At 36.4% G+C, this 21,045-nt stretch overlaps 1 protein-coding gene across 4 annotated transcripts in view; it reads left to right on the plus strand.

Moving 5' to 3' along the window:
- PBX4 (PBX homeobox 4) overlaps positions 1-21,045 on the plus strand; it is a 58,352-nt gene that overhangs the window by 22,858 nt on the left and 14,449 nt on the right. For all 4 annotated transcript variants that reach the window (XM_083353995.1, XM_083353996.1, XM_083353997.1 and 1 more), the window contains exons 3-4: positions 18,728-18,969; positions 20,090-20,280. In XM_083353995.1, the coding sequence (XP_083210121.1) occupies positions 18,728-18,969; positions 20,090-20,280 (433 nt within the window). The remainder of the gene's footprint in view (positions 1-18,727; positions 18,970-20,089; positions 20,281-21,045) is intronic.

Consider the following 21,045-nt stretch of genomic DNA (forward strand, 5'->3'; position numbering starts at 1 on the left):
GTGAATAATTCATGTGCGCTTGCAAGTTACGTGAAGGGGTTTAGCCTGTCCTTCATACCAGAGAATGTTTTAAGTAAGGAAGAGCTGCTTACCTGGAATGAATGCTTAGTTCACTGGAAGTTATTGCGGGTGGTTGGATTGTCTTCTGGCCATTTGAGATTAACATATGAATTTCTGATATTTGTGGACCAAATGTACAAGAGAACAGAGCTCCTCTATGTCTAATAATTACTCCGAAGAAGGAAAATTATCATGCAGAAATGAAAAAAAGTTGTCTGTTCTTCAGGCCCCTTCTGAACAGTTGCTCATATAAATCTTCTCTTCCTTTGTTTATTCTAGAATTAGCACTTGGGCATCTCTGCCATTTCTGAATCAATCCCATACCTTTATGATCTCACTGTCTCACTTTGACATCCGAACGAATTTATTTCTGGCTAAGTGGTAGTTCCACAGGAAACTATAGTTAAATCCAAATTTCCAATAGATGTTCAAGATCTCATTGGAACTTGAAAGTAGGCCATTCTCCCATGAGTTGAAACGCTTGCCTAATTCTGTTTTCTGGATTTTGCTCCTTTCTCACAGAAATTAAGTTGCAGTAATTAGGAAGTTGTAGTGCCTTGTTTTGTAGGTCCCACTCCCAGTTTTGAATACAGATGTTTTGAATGTTAAACTGAAAACACCAGAAATAGAGTGAGGGCTTTGATTAAATGCCTTTTGTTTCCACCTGTTAATGGATGGAATTATTGGAAGGGCATTGATTGCTTTATGTACCATTCTCTGTTTCAGAATTACCACAGTTAATTTAAACCATTTCTAAGGGTTTGGTGAGCAAAAATAGTGTGAGGAGGATATTACTGTTAACAATAGATGAGCAAGAGTATTATTCCCTTTTCAGTAGAATTTGCACAGAACATTTTTTTGTGATGGATTGTAACTTTTACACCACATTCATTTATCTCTCTAATGGTACTGCTCAGAATAAGTGGTCTGTAATTAATTGCCTTTTTGTCTTACATCCATAAACATTTCTTTTCATTATATTATTCTAAGCATCTTCTTAAAATGTCTTCTGTTACATTCCACATAAAATGCATATGACCTTTAATTATTCAAGGTGATACGGAAATTGCAGTAATCCTAATACTGAGTGTGTAAAATAATTACTGTTATATAAACTCTTGCCTGATAGCTGAGATAAGATTTTACATCAGTCTTCTTCTTCTTCTTCTTCTTCTTCTTCTTCTTCTTCTTCTTCTTCTTCTTCTTCTTCTTCTTCTTCTTCTTCTTCTTCTTCTTCTTCTGTTTTATTGGTTTTTATAAGGGTGGGAAGGAAAAAGGGGGTGGGGTGGGGATTGGGGTTAGAATACAGGGAAGGTTGGGATAGGGATTGGGGTTTCCCCCCGATAACATTCAATATTTGACAAACAGCATATTGTCTGGGTACATATATATAAATGAGAATATTAGATGCTTGATAACAATAATAAATATAGTAAATTATAATAAAAATATTAAGTTTTCAATCCATAATATTTTTCTTACTAAAATACATTCAAAAATACATATCACCTTCCTTTCTCTCTAATTCAGTTATCTAGTCATTGATAAAATTTAGTCCAAGTTCTATAGCAAACTGAATCCTCTTTCTCATTAATCTCTAGAGTTAATCTATCCATTTCTGCACAATCTATTATTTTCTTTATTAATACTTATTCAGTTGGTAAATTTTCATTTTTTCAGTATTGGGCATAGATAATTCTCGCTGCTGTTAATACATGTAACTTATTCTTCTAAAGGAGAGAGAAAAGAACCAGGAACTGAGGGGTGATACAACAGTGTCTTTCTTTTGTGAGATAAATTTACTAGTCGTCTTTCAATCTGCTATTTCCTTTTTCAGATATTTAAAAAAAGATTTGCAAAACTTGGTAAACCAGAGATTGCCAGATTATCCTGCTGGACCATGTGCAACGCTATCAAAACTTGCTCTGGGTTTTGCTCCTTATTTAGTCTGGGCTAAATTGCAATAGGCAGTTGTAGTGTTATTCATATAAAGAGAATTACACAAATTGTTATATCTTTGTAGGGAGTTCATATATTTTAAAGTTTCAGAACCCTGTTATTTTACCACTAAAATAAAGAAGAAACAAGAAATGGAGGAATGCATAATGAAAAATAGCATGCCTCTTCCATTCTCTTCCATTTTGTCAATATTTATATCTAGTCTTAGATTTGTCATTTTAAATTTGTCTATTCATTCAGATCAGGTACATTTTTACTGATTTCCCGAGACCAGAGTTCATGTAAGATGTTAGTTGCCAAATTTCAAAGAATTTGCAAATTCTAATTTTGTGATAATATATTTTATAAATTATATATAATAATATATATTATGCATTATTATGTATACGTATCACTATTATGCATTGATATGTAGTACAGGCAGGTAGCTTTGCTTTTTCCAGATAACTTAGGTGAATACTAAGATGGGCCAGTGAAAGACAATTTTCTTGGTGGCATTTCCCTTCTGAAATGTCATGTGTTCCTTAGAAGAAAAGAGTCAGCATTGGCTATATTGATTTTCCTGAGTCTTTTTTAGACCATAGAAACACTGAACAAAAAGGAACCAGCATGTTGGTATTAAATGAGAACTTTACCAATAGCTTTCTTATAAAAGCAATTGCCTTTTATGGCAGGATAGCTCTGCAAAATTAGATATGTACATGTTTAAATTTCTCTCTTTTTCCACAGCTGAAAAGGCACCGATTTAAAACTTCTACTTTAACGAAATCTGTTTCCTGCTAGAACTTAAACTCTCCGGTTGGGCAATTTGTATTTTTTTAAAACCCTCAAGTTGCAATTCATTTTAATGTGAGCATATTTGGACTAAAGGATTGCAGCCCCATAGTTACAGAGGATTTGTTTAGGTCTCATAGGTTTTTGAATGTCTGATGGCCTGTCTGTTCCTTATTTAAATTATGGAGAGCAGATGTTATGGCTTTGAGCAAACAAAGGCCTGATCATACTGTAGTAATAGGGCTGATGCTCAGTTTTAACTATTTAGGTGCCCATGCTTGCTTTTAACTCGGAATCAATGTTAAGTATGTGGCTTTTTGTTTGTGTTCTTTTTGTCTTTCCCTTTGCTATCTCCTAGCTTCTGCATTCTTACCATTGACATGGTAAGAACAAAACAATGTGGTGGTTCTGTCAGAAAATACATTCTGTTATTTCTATTTATATATTCTGATTGTTTCTTTGCGTTTTGGCTTTGATGTTTAAATGTGTGAATTAATACAAGGTTGTTATATTAATTTTAATAATACATGTCCCTATTGTATTTTGGGGTGGGATGTCATCAGAATGCACTGTTCCCTGATTATCCGAGTCTACAGTATTCTCTATTTTCTTTCTTTAGTGAAGAAATAAAGCAAGTGAAATGTGTTAAAACAATTGCAGAAGGTTTTGCTAAGAAAAAAAAAGCTACTTCTTTGGCCTAGATATGTCTATGAAGCAATTCCATGTGGACTGCTGTAACCATATCACAGTTTCAGCAAGCATGGTAAAATGTTGTGGCTATGTTTATTTTAAGAAGAATAGAAAAGTAAGAAAGAATTAATTTACATTTTAATGCTTGAGTAAGCTGCCTGAGGGTAAGAGAAAATAACTATTCAACAAAATATAATTTTTGGCTGCAACATGTCTAAAAAACAGAATCTCTGGAAATACAGATGTTATTTCTTTCTTTTTAATAAGCACTAATATAAATTAATACAGTATACGTGCTAGAGGAAGGGGTTCGAAATAAGGTAGTCTAGTGTGGAATTATCCTCCCTTTTAGCTAGATTTTCAGATTTTGGCCAGGTAAATACAGTATTGAAATCTTATCTGATCCAACTGTAGGTACAACTAATAGTTTAGATTTTGTCAGAATTATCTGGGTCTGAAGTAATTTTAGCTATCTTTAATAAAGTTGGATGAAGAAAATTACTTGAAATTAAAAATCTTATTTCATTATTTGTTGAAACGGGATATAAAGAATTTTTTAAAATAAAATGATCCTTGACAGAAATCAGGGCACAGCAATAGAAGCATCTTTACCAGTACCATTGAAAGGTGTGAATAGTTATAGGAATATGATAAAAAGAGTATATGTTAAAATCGTTTTGGGATCTCTTCACAGTTGTCTCTTCACAGTTGTCACCATAATACATTAATTTAGAGTTGCTTATGGCCAATTAAATTATCTATTTTAATCACATAAAGAGATGCTGTGTTTTGGGGTGAGCTAGACATCTTTGAAGGAGTAGAGATTGCATTGTGGTGAGATCAGTTACTGCAGGGGTGTCAAACTGCCGGCCTGTGGGCCGGACGCATCACGACAAAACCGTGCCCACCCCATTGCCGGCAATGGGGAAAAAGCTCCGATATGTTGCGGGTTGTCGCGAGTTTGACACCCCTGAGTTACTGGATGGGGTTTTTCTGGCCAGCCAACTCTCTCCAGATAAAGGGAACATCCTGAGATTGCCCATGTGCACTCTGGACAGCTAAAATTGCAGGAACTGGTCCTTATTTCGTTATCATAATTTCAGTTTGCTTACTTGCTTTTCATCTGTTAAGAATCTTGCAATCCACAAGTCTTACAACACACCAGGTGAGTTTGTTTTAATCCTTAGCAAAATAATTTTTAAAGATTTGTTTTAAGGACAGCCCCCCCCCTTTTAATAAATAGCAAAAAGATGATTAGAATGTTGATTTTCAAAGTTATGAGTGGAATAAAGGTCTAGATAGATTTGACATAAAAATTTAAAATTAATCTTGGGAGTCCTTCGGTGGAAGAATGCTATTGTTTTGAATTCCTAAGATGGAAATTCGATCACTAAATCCTAGAAGAAATCAGAGAGGACGTTTTCTTTTTTGTAGTTTATTTATTTGCATAATTGTAATTTTAATAAAAATTATAAAAGGATGCTTTGGACAGCATTAATGGAAGGTGGATACTGAATCCTTCCCTTTATTTTACCATCTGTAAGTTTATTGTTCCAACCACTTTGGGTCTTATTCAAGTAGTGAATAATTAAGAAAAGTGACTAGAATAATAGGCTTGGGGATAATGAACTGATGGAAACTAGAAAGGCTCTTTGCTTTTTACCAGGCTTCAGTTTACTGTCAAAAGAAGATGAACTGTGTTTTATAATTTGCAGGTAAATAGGATAGAAATATGAAAATATTTATCTGTCACCTTTATCTCAGCATTTATCCCATTTATTGTTGTAACCTGTTCACTAGACTTGAGGAAAACTGCTTGATATGTATGAACTGAACCAATGGTAGTTTTGGTAATAAAACTCTTCCCCACGTTTTGTGATTGCCATTTAGATGCCTTTGTTTTCAATAGTTGGGGAAAAAAGCCCAGTTATAAAAGTCAAAGATGTAACTGTTTATATTCAATTGGATGCTAAAATTATCTTCCATCTTTATGAATGTATACCCCATTCATTTTGATAGTGGTAATACCATCTTAGGTATTAGGCTGATAGAATTTTGTCAAGAGAATACGATGGTCATAGCAAACACTCTTTTCCAACAACCCAAGAGACGGCTCTACACATGGACATCACCAGACGGTCAACACAGAAATCAGATTGACTATATGCTCTGCAGCCAAAGATGGAGAAGCTCTATACAGTCAGTAAAAACAAGACCAGGAGCTGACTGTGGCTCAGACCATGAGCTTCTCATTGCAATGTTTAGGCTTAAACTGAAGAAAGTAGGGAAAAGCACTAGGCCACTCAGGTATGAATTAAATCATATCCCTGTTGAATATACAGTAGAGGTGACAAATAGATTTAAGGAATTAGATCTGATAGACAGAGTGCCTGAAGAACTATGGACAGAGGTTTGCAACATTGTACAAGAGGTAGCAACCAAAACCATCCCAAAGAAAAAGAAATGCAAGAAAGCAAAATGGCTGTCTGAGGAAGTTTTGCAAATAGCTGAGGAAAGGAGGGAAGCGAAAGGCAAGGGAGAAAAAGAAAGATACGGCCAATTGAATGCAGAATTCCAGAGAATAGCTAGAAGAGATAAGAATGCCTTCTTAAATGAACAGTGCAAAGAAATAGAAGAAAACAATAGAATTGGGAGGACCAGAGATCTTTTCAAGAAAATTGGAGAGATGAAGGGAACGTTTCATGCAAAAATGGGCATGATAAAGGATCAAAATGGCAGGGACCTAACAGAGGCTGAAGAGATTAAGAAGAGGTGGTAAAATTACACAGAAGAACTGTACAAGAATGAGCTTAACGTCCCTGATAACCACGATGAGGTGGTCACTGACCTCGAGCCAGTCATCTTAGAATGTGAAATGAAGTGGGCATTAGAAAAGCTGAGCAACAACAAAGCTAGTGGAGGTGACAGTATTCCAGCTGAGCTATTCAAAATCTTAAAAGACGATGTAGTAAAAGTGCTACACTCAATTTGCCAGCAAATTTGGAAACCTCAACAGTGGCCACAGGATTGGAAAAGATCAGTTTACATTCCAATTCCAAAGAAAGGCAATGCCAAAGAATGTTCAAACTATTGCACCATTGCACTCATTTCACATGCTAGAGGAGATCAACCCTGACTGCTCTTTAGAAGGCCAGATCCTGAAGCTAAAACTCAAATACTTTGGCCACCTCCAATGATAAGGAAGGACTCACTGGAGAAGAGCCTAATGCCGGGAAAGATTGAGGGCAATAGAAGAAAGGGACGACAAAGAATGAGGTGGCTGGATGGAGTCACTGAAGCAGTAGGCGTGAGCTTAAATGGACTCCAGAAGATGGTAGAGGACAGGAAGGCCTGGAGGAACATTGTCCATGGGGTCGCGATGGGTCAGACACGACTTCGCAGCTAACAACAACAACAACAACAACACCATCTTAACATTAAATATGTAATGTATCTTGATCTTGTGTGCATTCACTCAGAAAGAAACAATTTTGCATCTCTTATTTTAACCTTTGAAACACAAATTAGAAATATTTATAAAATAAATAGGCTCCACTGAATCTTAAAGTGACATCCTCCAAAGTAAGAGTAACGTAAGACTTCATATTAGCTGTATGAAATTAGAACGTTCAGTGTTTTAGAAGGCAGCCCATTTTAACTGCAACTAAATATAATAATAATAATAATAATAATAATAATAATAATAATAATAATAATAATAATAATAATAATAATAATAATAATAATAATTTGGAAGGGACTTTGGACGTCATCTAGTACAACCCCCTGCTTGGGCAGGAAAACCCTATATCATTTCAAACATGGTTGTCCAATCTCTTCCAGTGTTGGAGCATTCACAGCTTCTGGGGGCAGGTTGTTCCACTGGTTAATTTTTCTAACTGTCAGGAAGTTTCTCCTTAGTTCTAGGTTGCTTCTCTCCTTGATTAGTTTTCATCCGTTGCTTCTTTTGTCCTGCCTTCGGGCGCTTTGGAGAATAGTTTGACTCCCTCTTCTTTGTGGCAACCCCTGAGATATTGGAACACTGCTATCATGTCACCCCTAGTCCTTCTCTTTATTAAACTAGATATATCCAATTCCAGCAACCGTTCCTTACATGTTTTAGCCTCCAGTCCCCTAATCATCTTTCTTGCTCTTCTCTGTACTCTTTTTGAACTGAGCAAGGACAACATGCTCAGTGGCTAAGTCAGGTCATTCTACACAAGGATTTATAGTATGGGTCATCCAGCCATTGTTTGTGCCAAAATAAGGAGTAATGCAGATTATTTGAACAACGGCTGATAATGATATGAAGATGCTGTACTTGAGGTTCACATGTTTATAGAATGTACAAGTTGCTGAAATCTAAAACTTTACGTGTATAGTAATAGCTGAGACATTACATTAATGGGAGACTCCAATCCACACCTCTCTTGCTGTTCACAGAAGAGAAGGTGCTGGAGAGATTCTTCCTTCTTCCTTTTCATGGAAATACAGCTGAGGGTAGATAATAACAGTGAAGGCTCTTGGGGGAAGGGTTAAGATGAGAGGATCTTCAAGGCACCAAGTGGAAAGTTCTCCATTTCTTATACCTCTTCTTCTACACTAAGATTTATAAAACATATTTTAGGCAGGTTTTGTAGTATGATAATTCTTTATATACCCCTCAAACCTAAGCTAAAACCTTACCAATTCTTTGAATGACGTGTCCTTCATAGAACTTTATAATTTACCAGTACTTGGTTGAAGTGCAAACTACTACAGTATATCAGTTTTATTGGCATGAACATCCTGTATTTGCTGCTCGCATATTTCAGTTAATATATTTTTTTCTCTCTGTGAACAAAAAATGTTCTGTCATAAGCCAGGAATATGAGCCCTGCTGCTTTTATTGCCGTATGGAAGAGAAAAATCTGGATTGGAAAATGAGCCTCAACAAATTGCATATCATTCTTGTTTTGGCACCAGTGCTCTCATACAGTTCATTACAGCACTGCAGCATGTTAATTAATGATATGTAAATATATTGCAATGATTGCATTTGCATATTGATTGAGGTCTCAGTACCTTAGGTTGTGATGTGTTTTAATTAAGAGCTAATTAGAAATGATGGGAATTTCACTTGGCTCAGCCTAATTATTTTCCATTTTAATGAATATGTAGAGAGTGTTATGATTAGGAATCAGAACAATCCATGGCATATTAGTATATACGACTGCACAGGTTCTTAGGGTTTTATGGTGTTCACAATCGTCCATTAAAAACATCCATAAAAATTAAGGCTGCCAACCAATGGAAAGATTTCTTGAACTATTACTAATTTAATGGATTAATTAGATGATTGGGATAAATATTAAAGTAATTGGTTCAAGTAATATTTTGAGGTTATTTAATGAAGATAGCCGTTTCTCTCCACTAATTAACAGAGACAAATCTACTCTTTTGTTTGGAAAAAATATTATCTAGTTCACTTACTAACTTGAGTTAACATGCAATAAAAAACCCACATTGTTGGCTGTAATGAACAATTTAATTTAATGCTTTAGGCCTTAATAAAAATAATTCATGAATTAGATGCTGTGGCTTTTTTTTTAAAGGCTGACTAGAAGTTTGATGATCTGAATAGTCATAGGAACCCAAGTACAGATTCTCTCAATGCTCTGTCTGATATAAGTGATGGTGTTGCAATGATGAATATAGCAGAAAACTCCAGTGGTGTTGCTATACTGGTAAGAGTATTTAGAACAGAACAGAACAGAACAGAACAGAACAGAATAGATGGAAGGGACCTTGGAGGTCTTCTAGTCCAGGGCTTTTAAACCTTTTCACCCATTGTACCACTTTTAGGATATGGCAACATCTGAGCACCACCAGCTGAATAGCAAGGTGTCAAAAACTTGATGACAAAAAAGAGGGAAAAGTACAGGTAGTCCTCGACTTACAACAGTTCGCTTAGTGACTATTCAAAGTTACCATGGCACTGAAAAAAGTGCTCCCCAAGCCACAGCCGAGCAAGACACCTGCCTGCCTGCCCGGCGGCGCTCTTCTTCCTGTCCGAGGTTTTCATTGTTGTGAGCATTTCTGTTGAGGATTGGAAGCGAGGGTGGGGTGGGTGTTTGGTTTTTATTTCCCCCGTCTGCTGGGTGGTTGCAGCAGGTTTTGATCACTTCACATGACCCTGGGACACTGTGACCGTCATAAATATGAATCAGTTGCCAAGCATCTGAATGTAAATCACAAGACCCTGGAAATGCTGCAACATTCCAGCTGATCGGCACTTCTTCTGGGCTCAGCCTGGTGCTGATCCTGGTGCTTCCTCTGAGCCCTGACAGCCCCAAAGAAGCGCTGATCCTGGCGCTTCCACTGATCCTGGCAGCCCTGCAGCTCCATCCATCTCTCGCTCAGGCTTGTGCGGTGCTGCCACCGGTTCAGCTCATTCCCCTCCCCCGTTACCACTTTTCCAGGATGGTCGTGTACCACCTGCCAGGTGCCAATGTACCACAGGTGGTACCCGTACCACTGGTTGAAAAGCCCTGTTCTAGTCCAACCCACTGCTTAGGCAGGAAACCCTATACCATTTCAGACAAATGATTGTCCAATCTCTTCTTAAAATTTATGTATTGGAGCATTTAAAGCTTCTGGAGGCAAGTTGTTCCACTGATTAATTGTTCTAACTGTCAAGAAATTTCTTCTTAGTTTATTGGAAACAGTATCTTTAGCCTGGAAGTGCTTCTTCCAAACATGTAATTGGATTCTTTCTTTTAATATTAAATTTGTAAACCTGAAAAAGGGCCAGATTATGTTTAATAAATTCACCAAAGAAATGGTTTTTTTAATATCTGGAGAAAAAGTAGCCATAGTAGACCACCACATATACCTTGGCCAACGGATCTCAATGGAAGGTGATAAAAAAAATTGAACAGCGTGTTATATGTGATTGGCAGGCATTCGGCAAGCTAAGCATAATTTTCAAGAACAACCTCCCTTTGTGCCTGAAGAGAAAAGATTTTGATCAGTGTGTGTGCTAACTGCTCTAACATATTCTGGTGAAACTTGGACACTAACCTCACAATGGATACAAAGAGCCACGGAAAGAAACATGCTCGGCATTACAAGACAAGATAGAAAGACTTGCACATGGATTAGAAAAGAAAAGTATATCACCAAGAGAGTAAAAGAATCAAAATGGAAACGGGCTGGTCACCTAGCAAGAAGAACTGATGGCAGATGGACCAAGGCATCATAGAATGGATCCCACTTGATAAAAAGCATCCACAAGAGACCTAAAACAAGATGGATCGACAACATCAGCAAGTATTGCGGGCCCAATTGGCAAAAGAAAACTCAGGACCATATTGGTTGGAAACGTGCAGAAGAGGCATTCATCCTGCAGTGGATAGACAATGGCTAAAACGATGGTGAATATTAATTTGGTACTTTCAAGTCGCTTTTGACTCTTAGCAAATGGCTGTATAGATCCCTGAATTTTTTGGAAGTGATTTGCCATTCCCTCCTTCTTTGGGGGACGAGGGAGTGACTGACCCAAAGCCATCCAAGTAGGTGTGAGAAAAGCATGCTTTTATACTATTAGTGCTGCTATGTATGTTCCATGTTCAGAGCTATCATTGACCAGTCTATTGGTCTTCAGCTACCCCATTTCTGAATCTCAGTTGGATATTGTCATTGCACAGCTGTTTCTATTTCTTGAACCCAGTTGGCTGGGAAAGAATAAACAGGAGGTTGAGAGCCTGATCAGTCTTGCTAGCCTACTTTATAATCCACATGCTAATCGGTTATGGAAAGTCTGCACTTTGCTTGCTTTTGCAAAGTCATTAATATCATACAGATCCAACAGGCTTATGGCATGGATGATGGACCTGAATTGCTTTTGTACTGTGTATATGTTCTATGTGGTTTTTTTTTCTTTCTTTGTAAAATGTTTTGAGCTGCTTAAAGTAGGGTGGTATTGAAATGTCTGTATAAACAAATTATGCTTGTTCAATTGGTGTTTTTTGAGCGTGGTTTTCTTCTTGCAGATGTTTGATTCCAGGTTAAGTAACATCCATCAATGCTCAACTTTACGTGCCATTTTGAACTTCTTTGAAAATAATAGATAAGCAATACTTGCAATGGATATCCATTTGAACAATGACAGATGGGTATTTCTAAGTTTATATTGCAAGGGGAAGAAACCAAGAATTAGATATAAACTTTTGCAAGATGCTAAGGAAAGAGGAGGTTTGGATTTACCAGATTTAAAATTGTATTTCGATGCTTGCTGTTTGGTCTAGCTCAGGGGTCGGCAACGTTAAACATTCAAAGAGCCACTTGGACCCGTTCCCCAGAAGAAAAAAAACACTGGGAGCCGCAAAACTCGCACATGAGGCAGGGAGCTTGATTGAAGAGTTTAATTAAAAAGAAATAGAGGTTGCTGTGCATGAGTTCTCTCTCTCTCCCTCTCTCTCCCTCCCTCCCTCCGATCTTCTGTTCACCTGGCAAACTGTCTTCATGCTGTTCTCGGACAAGCTGACGCATTCTTTTTAGGCTGGCTCTCCTGCCCTTGAGAGCTGCTGCTTTCTGCTGCTTCCTGTGGAGACGCAGCAAAGGCAGGAGCCCTGCCCAATAAGCTTGTCAGCTTCTCTCTTTTTTACACACACACACACACACAGAGAGAGAGAGAGAGAGAGAGAGAGAGAGAGGTGTGTGCAAGTGCCTTTCTCTGTCTCTGCAAATGGCGGAGGATGGGAGCCGCAGAAGACTGAAAGAGCCGCATGCGGCTCCAGAGCCATGGTTTGCCGACCCGTGGTCTAGCTAAAAGAGTGGATGAAGCTCCAAAATAAGAGGCTATTTGATTTAGAGGGTCATCATGAATTAAGATTTGGTTAATTATAGTATGACAAGGTCAAAGTAAATGATGACTTTAATAACTATTTTGTTAGAATTGTCATCCTAAGAGTTTGGAATAAATATAAAGATGCCTCTCTGGGTGTTGCCCCAGGAAGCTTGGTGGTGAAGCCAGACTGGTGGACCTATGGTCAAATAATATCTTAATTTTGGTGATCCTATCCTTAAGTCTAAGGAGGAGTTAGAATCAGAAGGATGTGTCTGCCATTGGCTTACATATTTACAATTGAAAGAAAGATTTAAATCACACAAAAAGAGTTATGGATTTGATTTTGTGAAAAATGAATTGGAAATCCTACTGTGGTAATATTGAACATATTATTAAGGTCTACAAATTGTTATCGAATTTCAGTTTGGAAAATGAATATGTAAAGCACTGCATGATTAAGTGGGCAAGGAACTTTGCATATAATATAATGCTTGGAACAGTGAGAATATGTAGACAAAAGGTTTAAAATTTATACTAAATTGTAATTTAAAAGAAAACTTCTACAAGACGATGTATCATTGGTATTTAACATCAGAGAAGTTGTCAAGAATGTATAAAATATTTCAAAAAAATGTTTGAAATGCAAAGAAATGTAAAGAAGGGACCTTTTTCACTTACGGTGGACATGTGATAAAGCAAAGATATATTAGAATAGGATTCACATCCTAATACAGAAGATTCTCAGAGTGAACATAACTTCTTTTGGGTTTAATGGAAAAAACGTGGGGGAAAAATTTGAAACTTTGATGCCATATATTTTGACAACAGCAAGTCTTTATGCACAAAAATGGAAGGACACTGATTCCCACAGTCGATGAATGGCTGTAGAAGTTGATGGAATTAACAGAGATGGTTAAATTGACTGTTTAATTAAAGAAAAACAAAACAAAATTACTTTTGTTTCTACTTGGAAAATGCTTTTGCACTTTGTGTTTGAGATACAAAAAAATGAAACTGATTTTGGGTTTTACTGATTAGATAGATTTGTTGTTATAGAAACAGTTTATACTATTATGTAAAAGTAAAAATCTGAGGTATAATGTTAATTCTACTGCACCAAAGGGAGTTGGAAGTCAAGAACTTTTCTTTCTTTCTCCCCCTTTTCCTACACTTTCCCCTTTCCTTTTCCCTCCCCTATCTTTACTATTATTTTCTTTTGCATTTTGTTTTTATATTATAAATTAAGAAAATTGATATGAAAGAGAGATTTAGGAAAAAAATGGTTTGCCAAGCCCATTTATTTAGGTGTTTTTGCTTTTTTGGTACTATTTGTATTACATAAATAATTCGTTTTGGATATCATACCTATAAAAAAATTCAGGTACCCAGTATATAGTTGGCAACAGAATACAGTATTAACTTTCACAGGAGTTAGTTTTCTGTTGACCCAACAGCTGGAAGTATCTAGATAGTCTTGGCTAATCATCTATTCTGTTCCATTCCGTTCCATTCCAATTCTAATTCTAATCCATTCCATTGCATTCTATTCTTTTCTCTTCTGGGCCTTTCCAGGTTCTATTCCATTCCAATATTCTGTTCAATTTCAATATTCTATTTTTATCCGTTTCCCATTCCATTCCATTCCATTCCATTCCATTCCAATATTCTATTCCTATTCTTATTCTGTTCTATTCTATTCCATTCCATTCCAATCATACATTCAAAACTTCCATTCCATTCCTATTCTACTTGCATCCTATTTCTCTTCTGTTCTGTTGCGTTCCATTCAATTTCATTCCATTTCATTCCTTCTGTCCCGTCCTGTCTCACCCACTCCACCCAACTCCACTCCAATGTTCCAGTCCAGTCCAATATTCAATACCATTCCAATATTCTATTTTTATCCTTTTCACATTTGATTCTGTTCCCTTCCATGCTATTCCAATATTCTATTCCATTCCAATATTCTATTCTTATCATATTCCCATTCTATTCTATTCTATTCCATTCCATTTCACTACACTATACTCTATTCCATTCCAGTGTTCTATTCCATTCCAGTGTTCTATTCTTATATTCCCATTCTATTCCATTCCATTTCACTACACTACACTCTATTCCCTTCCAGTGTTCTATTCCATTCCAATATTCTATTCCTATTCTTATTCTATTCTATTCCATTCCATTCTATTCATACATTTGAATCTTCCATTCCATTCCAATAATCTATTTGTATCCTATTTCTCTTCTGTTGTGTTCCATTCAATTTGATTCCATTCCTTCTGTCCTGTCCAATCCCACCCACCCCACTCCACTCCAGTGTTCCATTCCAATGTTCCATTCCAATATTCTATACCATTCCAATATTCTATTCTTATCCTTTTCCCATTATCCTTATCCTATTCCATTTCATTCCATTATGCCATTTTGATCCGTTCCAATATTCTATTCTTATTCTATTCACGTTCCATTCCATTCCATTCCAATCCAATCCAATATAATATTCTACTCCTATTCTTATTCTATTCCATTTCTATTCCATTCCATTCCAATATTCTATTCTTATCATATAAACTATCCCATTCCAATCTGATCCATTCCATTCCAATCCAATCCGATATTCTACTATTCTTATTCCATTCCATTCCAATATTCCATTCTATTATTCCATTCCATTCCAATATTCCATCCCAGTCCAAAATATTCTATTCCAGTATTCTATTCTGTTTCATTCCATTTCGTTCCATTCCATTTTTCTGTCCCACCCCACTCTGCTCCACTACAGTACAGTCCAGTGTTTCATTCCAATGTTCCATTCCAATATCTGTTCTATTCCATTCCATTCCTTTCCTTTCCAGTATTTTATTCTTATATTAAAGTTCAATTCCATTCCAATCTGATCCATTCCAATCCAATCTTCTACTCCTATTCTTATTCCATTCTTTTCCTTTCTATTCCATTCCATATTCCATTCCATTCCAGTTTTCTATTCTTATTCTATTCCTTTCCTTTCCATTCCATTACAATTCCTTTCCAATATTGCATTCCATTCCAATATTCTACTCCTTTTCTATTTCTGTTTCTACTCTACTCCACTCCTTTCCATCCCAATATTCTGTTCCATTCCATTCCATTCCATTCCATTCCATTCCATTCCATTCCATTCCATTCCATTCCATTCTATTCTATTCTATTCTATTCTATTCTATTCTATTCTATTCTATTCTATTCTATTCTATTCTATTCTATTCTATTCTATTCTATTCTATTCTATTCTATTCTATTCCATTCCATTCCATTCCATCCCATCCCATCCCATCCCATCCCATCCCATCCCATTATTCTATTCCATTCCAATGCATTCCATCCCCTTAGATTCTGTTCCATTCTATCCCATCCCAGTATTCTATTCTGTTCCACTCAGTTCCGTTCCATTCCATTCCATTATTACATTCCATTCCACTTGGTCCCGTTCCCTTCCATCCCATCCCAATATTCTATTTATTCCAATGCATTCCATTTCATTCTATTCCATTCCATTCCACTCCGTTCCATTCTATTCCATTCCAATATTCCATTCCATTCCATTCCAGTATTCCATTCCTATTCTTATTCTATTCCTTTCCATTCCATTACAATATTCCATTCCAATATTGCATTCCATTCCAATATTCTATTCTATTTCTATTTTACTCTACTCTACTCCACTCCATATTCTATTCCATTTTGTTCCATTCTGTTCCATCCCCAATATTCTATTCCATTCCATTCCAATGCATTTCATTTCATTTGACTCCATTCCATTCCATTCCAATATCCCATCTCAATATTCCATTCCATTCCATTCCAATATTCCATTCCATTATTCCAGTCCATTCCAATATTCTATTCTTTTCTATTCTATTCAATTCCGTTCCATTGTGTTCCATTCCAAATTCTATTCTTATCCTGTTTTACTTCTGTTCTGTTGTGTTCCATTCCATTCCCTTCCATTCCTTCTGTCCCACCCCACTCCAGTGTTCCATTCCAATGTTCTGTTCTGTTCCAGTCCAGTCCATTATTCCAGTCCATTATTCCAGTCCATTCCACTATTCTGTTCTATTCTATTCTATTCTATTCTATTCTATTCTATTCTATTCTATTCTATTCTATTCTATTCTATTCTATTCTATTCTATTCTATTCTATTCTATTCTATTCTATTCTATTCTGTTCTATTCTGTTCTATTCTGTTCTCTATTCTATTAATTCACTCCAATATTTCATCCCATCCCACTGGGTTCCATTCCCTTCCATCCCATCCCAATATTCTATCTAGTGCGATGCATTCCATTTTCATTCTATTCCATTCCGTTCCATTCCATTCCAATATTCCATTCCATTCCATTCGGTTCTGTTCGCTTCATCCCATACCAATATTCCATTCCATTCCATTCCTTTTGACTCAGTTTTGTTCCATTCCATCCCATACCAATATTCTATTCCATTCCAATGCATTTCATTTTTTTCCATTCCAATATTCCATCCCAATGTTCTATTCCACTCCAATGCATTCCATTCCATTCCATTCCATTATTCCAGTCCATTACAATATTGTATTCTTTTCTGTTCAATTCCATTCCAAATTCTATTCTTATCCTGTTTTCCTTCTGTTCTGTTGTGTTCCATTCCCTTCACTTCCCTTCCATTTCTTCTGTCCCACCCCACTCCAGTGTTCCATTCCAGTGTTCTGTTCCATAGTCTAGTCTAGTCCAGTCCAGTCCGGTCCAGTCCATTATTTCAGTCCATTCCAATATTCTATTCTATTCTGTTCTGTTCTGTTCCATTCCGTTCTATTATTCTATTCCACTCCATTCTATTATTCCACTCCGTTCCGTTCCCTTCCATTCCATCATATCCCAATATTTTATTCCATTCCAATGTATTCCATTCCATTCAATTTCTTTCCATTCCATTCCAGTATTCCATTCCATTCCATTATTCTCTTCTCTTCCATTCCATTCCATTGTGTACCATTCCAAATTCTATTCTTATCCTGTTTTCCTTCTGTTCTGTTCCATTCCCTTCCATTCCTTCTGTCCCACCCACTCCAGTGTTCCATTCCAGTGTTCTGTTCTGTTCTGTTCCAGTCCATTCCATTATTCCAGTCCATTCCAATATTCTATTCTGTTCTGTTCCATTCCATTCTATTCCATAGTGTTCCATTTCAAATTCTATTCTTATCCTGTTTCCCTTGTTCTGTTGTGTTCCATTCCCTTCCCTTCCATTCCTTCTGTCTCACCCACTCCAGTCCACTCCAGTGTTCCATCGCAATGTTCCATTCCAATATCTATTCCATTCTATTCCATCCCATCCCATCATTCTATTCCATTCCATTCCATTTCATTCTATTCTATTCCGTTCCGTTCCATCCCGTCCCATTCCAATATTCTTATCCTATTCACATTCCATTCCATTCCATTATTTTATCTATTCTATTTTATCTAGTCTATTCCATTACAATATTCCATTCCAAGAATGCATTCCAATATTCTATTCCTATTCTTCCATTCCATTCCATTAATCCATTTGAAATTGCCATTCCAAATTCTATTCTTATCCTGCTTCTCTTGTTATTTTCTGTTCTGTTCCGTTCAATTCCATTCCATTGTAATATTCAGTTCCATTCCAGTATTCTATTCTTATTCTTTTCCCATTCTATTCCATTCAATTTTCTATTCTTGTCCTATTCCCATTCCATTTCATTCTAATATTCTATTCTATTCTATTCTATTCTATTCTATTCTATTCTATTCTATTCTATTCTATTCTATTCTATTCTATTCTATTCTATTCTATTCTATTCTATTCTATTCTATTCTATTCTATTCTATTCTATTCTATTCTTAATTTCCATTCCATTCCAATATTCTCCTCTCCTCTCCAATCTTCTATTCTTATCCCATCCTCATCCCCATCCCCATCCCCATCTTCTCTTCTCTTCTCTTCTCTTCTCTTCTCTTCTCTTCTCTTCTCTTCTCTTCTCTTCTCTTCTCTTCCCCTCCCCTCCCCTCCCCTCCCCTCCCCTCCCCTCTACTAGATTTGTTTTTTGCTAGATATGTTTGTAATGTATATCGCTGCATGAAAAATGGTATGACTTTAAAATACTCTGAAGAGGTTTTTGGTTATTATATGTAATTTTTCCAAGATGGCATTTACTGTAATTTTTCTAATGCTACTTTGTAGCTTCAACTTTTCATTTGGTTCTAAATTCTAGTTATGTATGCAACAAAATTAAAATTTCAATCTTTGGTCTTCTCTTCATGTGCTATGCGTCTGCCTCTGAAATCATGTTTTCTAATTTCTATGGAAAGAGAAAATGACGGAAATAATGCATGATTAATTAATTGTCTGCTCCTTATTTATATTTATCCAGTGTTAAGTATACGTGGTATTCAGGAAGAAGATCCCCCTGATGCTCAGCTAATGAGACTAGATAACATGTTGCTGGCTGAGGGTGTCTCCGGGCCTGAGAAGCGGGGAAGAGGAGGACCAGCGGCAATAGCAGCAACATCAGGTGGCTGTCCAAATGACAATAGCATTGAACACTCTGACTACAGGGCCAAGCTGTCACAGATCCGACAGATATACCACTCTGAGCTAGAGAAATATGAACAGGTGATCTTTCTGCATGGAAGAGTTATCCTCTCTGTTTTATCCTCTCAGTCTAAAACAATTAATTGCTTTTCCTTTGTGATCACAGATCAGGGAGTATTCAGTTTTATGAAAATTATAATAACCCAACTATTGTGTGAAATAAACATAAGTTGTATAATTTAGGATTGTCTTTTTTTTAAAAAAAAAAAATCCAAGACAGTGACCTTTGTTGCTTCTCAGTTACATTAAATGCACCTGCATCGATAGTTTTATGACTTTTTCGCTTCAGAAGTGCTCCAGTTTACCAGATTTTGCATGAATAGTAGCTTTTCTTATCCAGGAGCTCTGTGTTTCATAGGGAGATTTTATTTAAGTTGACTGTTAATATTTTCCCTTTCATTATATTGTACTACTACTACTATCACTACTGTTATACAGGCATTGTTTCATTACCATATATAGTATCTTGTTATAAATAAAAAAATATAGAAGTAAATATGTTTGACAACTTGAAAGTGGTGGGATATATGTGTGTTATTAAAAAAAAGTAATCCTAGGCAATTTTTTTTAGTGAGACCTGTCTAATACACTCTGCAGCATATTATACAGTAATTATTAAAGTATCAAACTCAAAATCATAATATCAAATCCATGTTTACTGTTGAATCTTTAGTCTAGTTTTAAAAATTCTGGTTTAAATGGTACAGGTAGTCCTCTACTTACAACCCTTCTTTTAGTGGCCCTTTGAAGTTAAAATGGCTCTGAAAAAAAGTGACATAACCAGTTTCCACATTTATGACGTTGCACCATCCCGATGGTCACGTGATCAAAATTTGGACACTTGGCAACTGGCATGCATTTATGACAGTTACACTCTCAGATCGTGCGATCACCGTTTGCAACTTTCCCACCCAGCTCCCAACATCCAAAGTCAGTGGGGGAAGTGATACTCGCTTAACAACTGTGACAAAAAAAGGTTGTAAAATGGGCAAAACTCACTGAACAACTGTCTTGCTTAGCAACAGAAATTTGGGGATCAATTGTGGTCAGTGACAGAGGACTACCTATAGTCATGCAGTCAGATCTGACTCAAGGGACCTTTTGCTTCAGTTAAATGTGCTTATTTTATACTTGTTTTCAGGCCTGCAGTGAGTTCACCACTCATGTTATGAACCTCCTTCGGGAACAGAGTAGAACAAGGCCAATCTCGCCCAAAGAAATAGAGCGTATGGTGAATATAATTCATGGAAAATTCAGCACCATACAGATGCAGCTGAAACAAAGTACGTGCGAGGCAGTGATGATTTTGCGTTCAAGATTTCTTGATGCAAGGTAATACATGATCAAGATTATTTCCTGTGCCCAAGATACTGATAATATAAAACATTATAAGTGTTTTTACAGTAGGCACATAAGGTGAGTTAACACCAGGCCATATTGGTAATACAGAAAATAAACTATGTTCCTAATCATTGTTTAAGCTTATTTATGCTCTAAATTTCAGGTTCAACAGTAATGATACTCAAAGCTTGGAGGTGTGTGCAATTAACAGATTTCATGATTAAGCATACTGGTGAATACCTGAGATTATATGAACATGGGCAGTTGAATTATATTTGCCATGTTTGCACATAGCATTGAGTTAGAACAATGCTGTCAACTTTGAACTTTTCATAGTTTTCATAAGGTTTTTGAGAATCCTTTTTATCAGTTGCTACCAGTTGCTAATTACATGAGCACATTTATTTATTTATTTATTTAATTAATTAATTAATTTTAATTCCATTTATATCCCGCCCTTCTCCGAAGACTCAGGGCGGCTTACAAGCTTAGCAGTAGCCTTCATTCAACAACAACAACAACAATAATAATAGTGTTGGAAGGGACCTTGAAGGTCTTCTAGTCCAACCCCCTGCTCAGGCAGGAAACCATATACCATTTCAGACAAATGGTTGTCCAGTCTCTTCTTAAAAGCTTCCAATGTTGGAGCATTCACAAGTTCTGGAGGCAGGTTGTTCCACTGGTTAATTGTTCTAACTGTCAGGAAGTTTCTCCTTAGTTCTAGGTTGCTTCTTTCCTTGACTAGTTCCATCCGTT

This window comes from Vipera ursinii, assembly GCF_947247035.1.
Source record: "Vipera ursinii genome assembly, chromosome: 2".
Classification (NCBI taxonomy): domain Eukaryota; kingdom Metazoa; phylum Chordata; class Lepidosauria; order Squamata; family Viperidae; genus Vipera; species Vipera ursinii.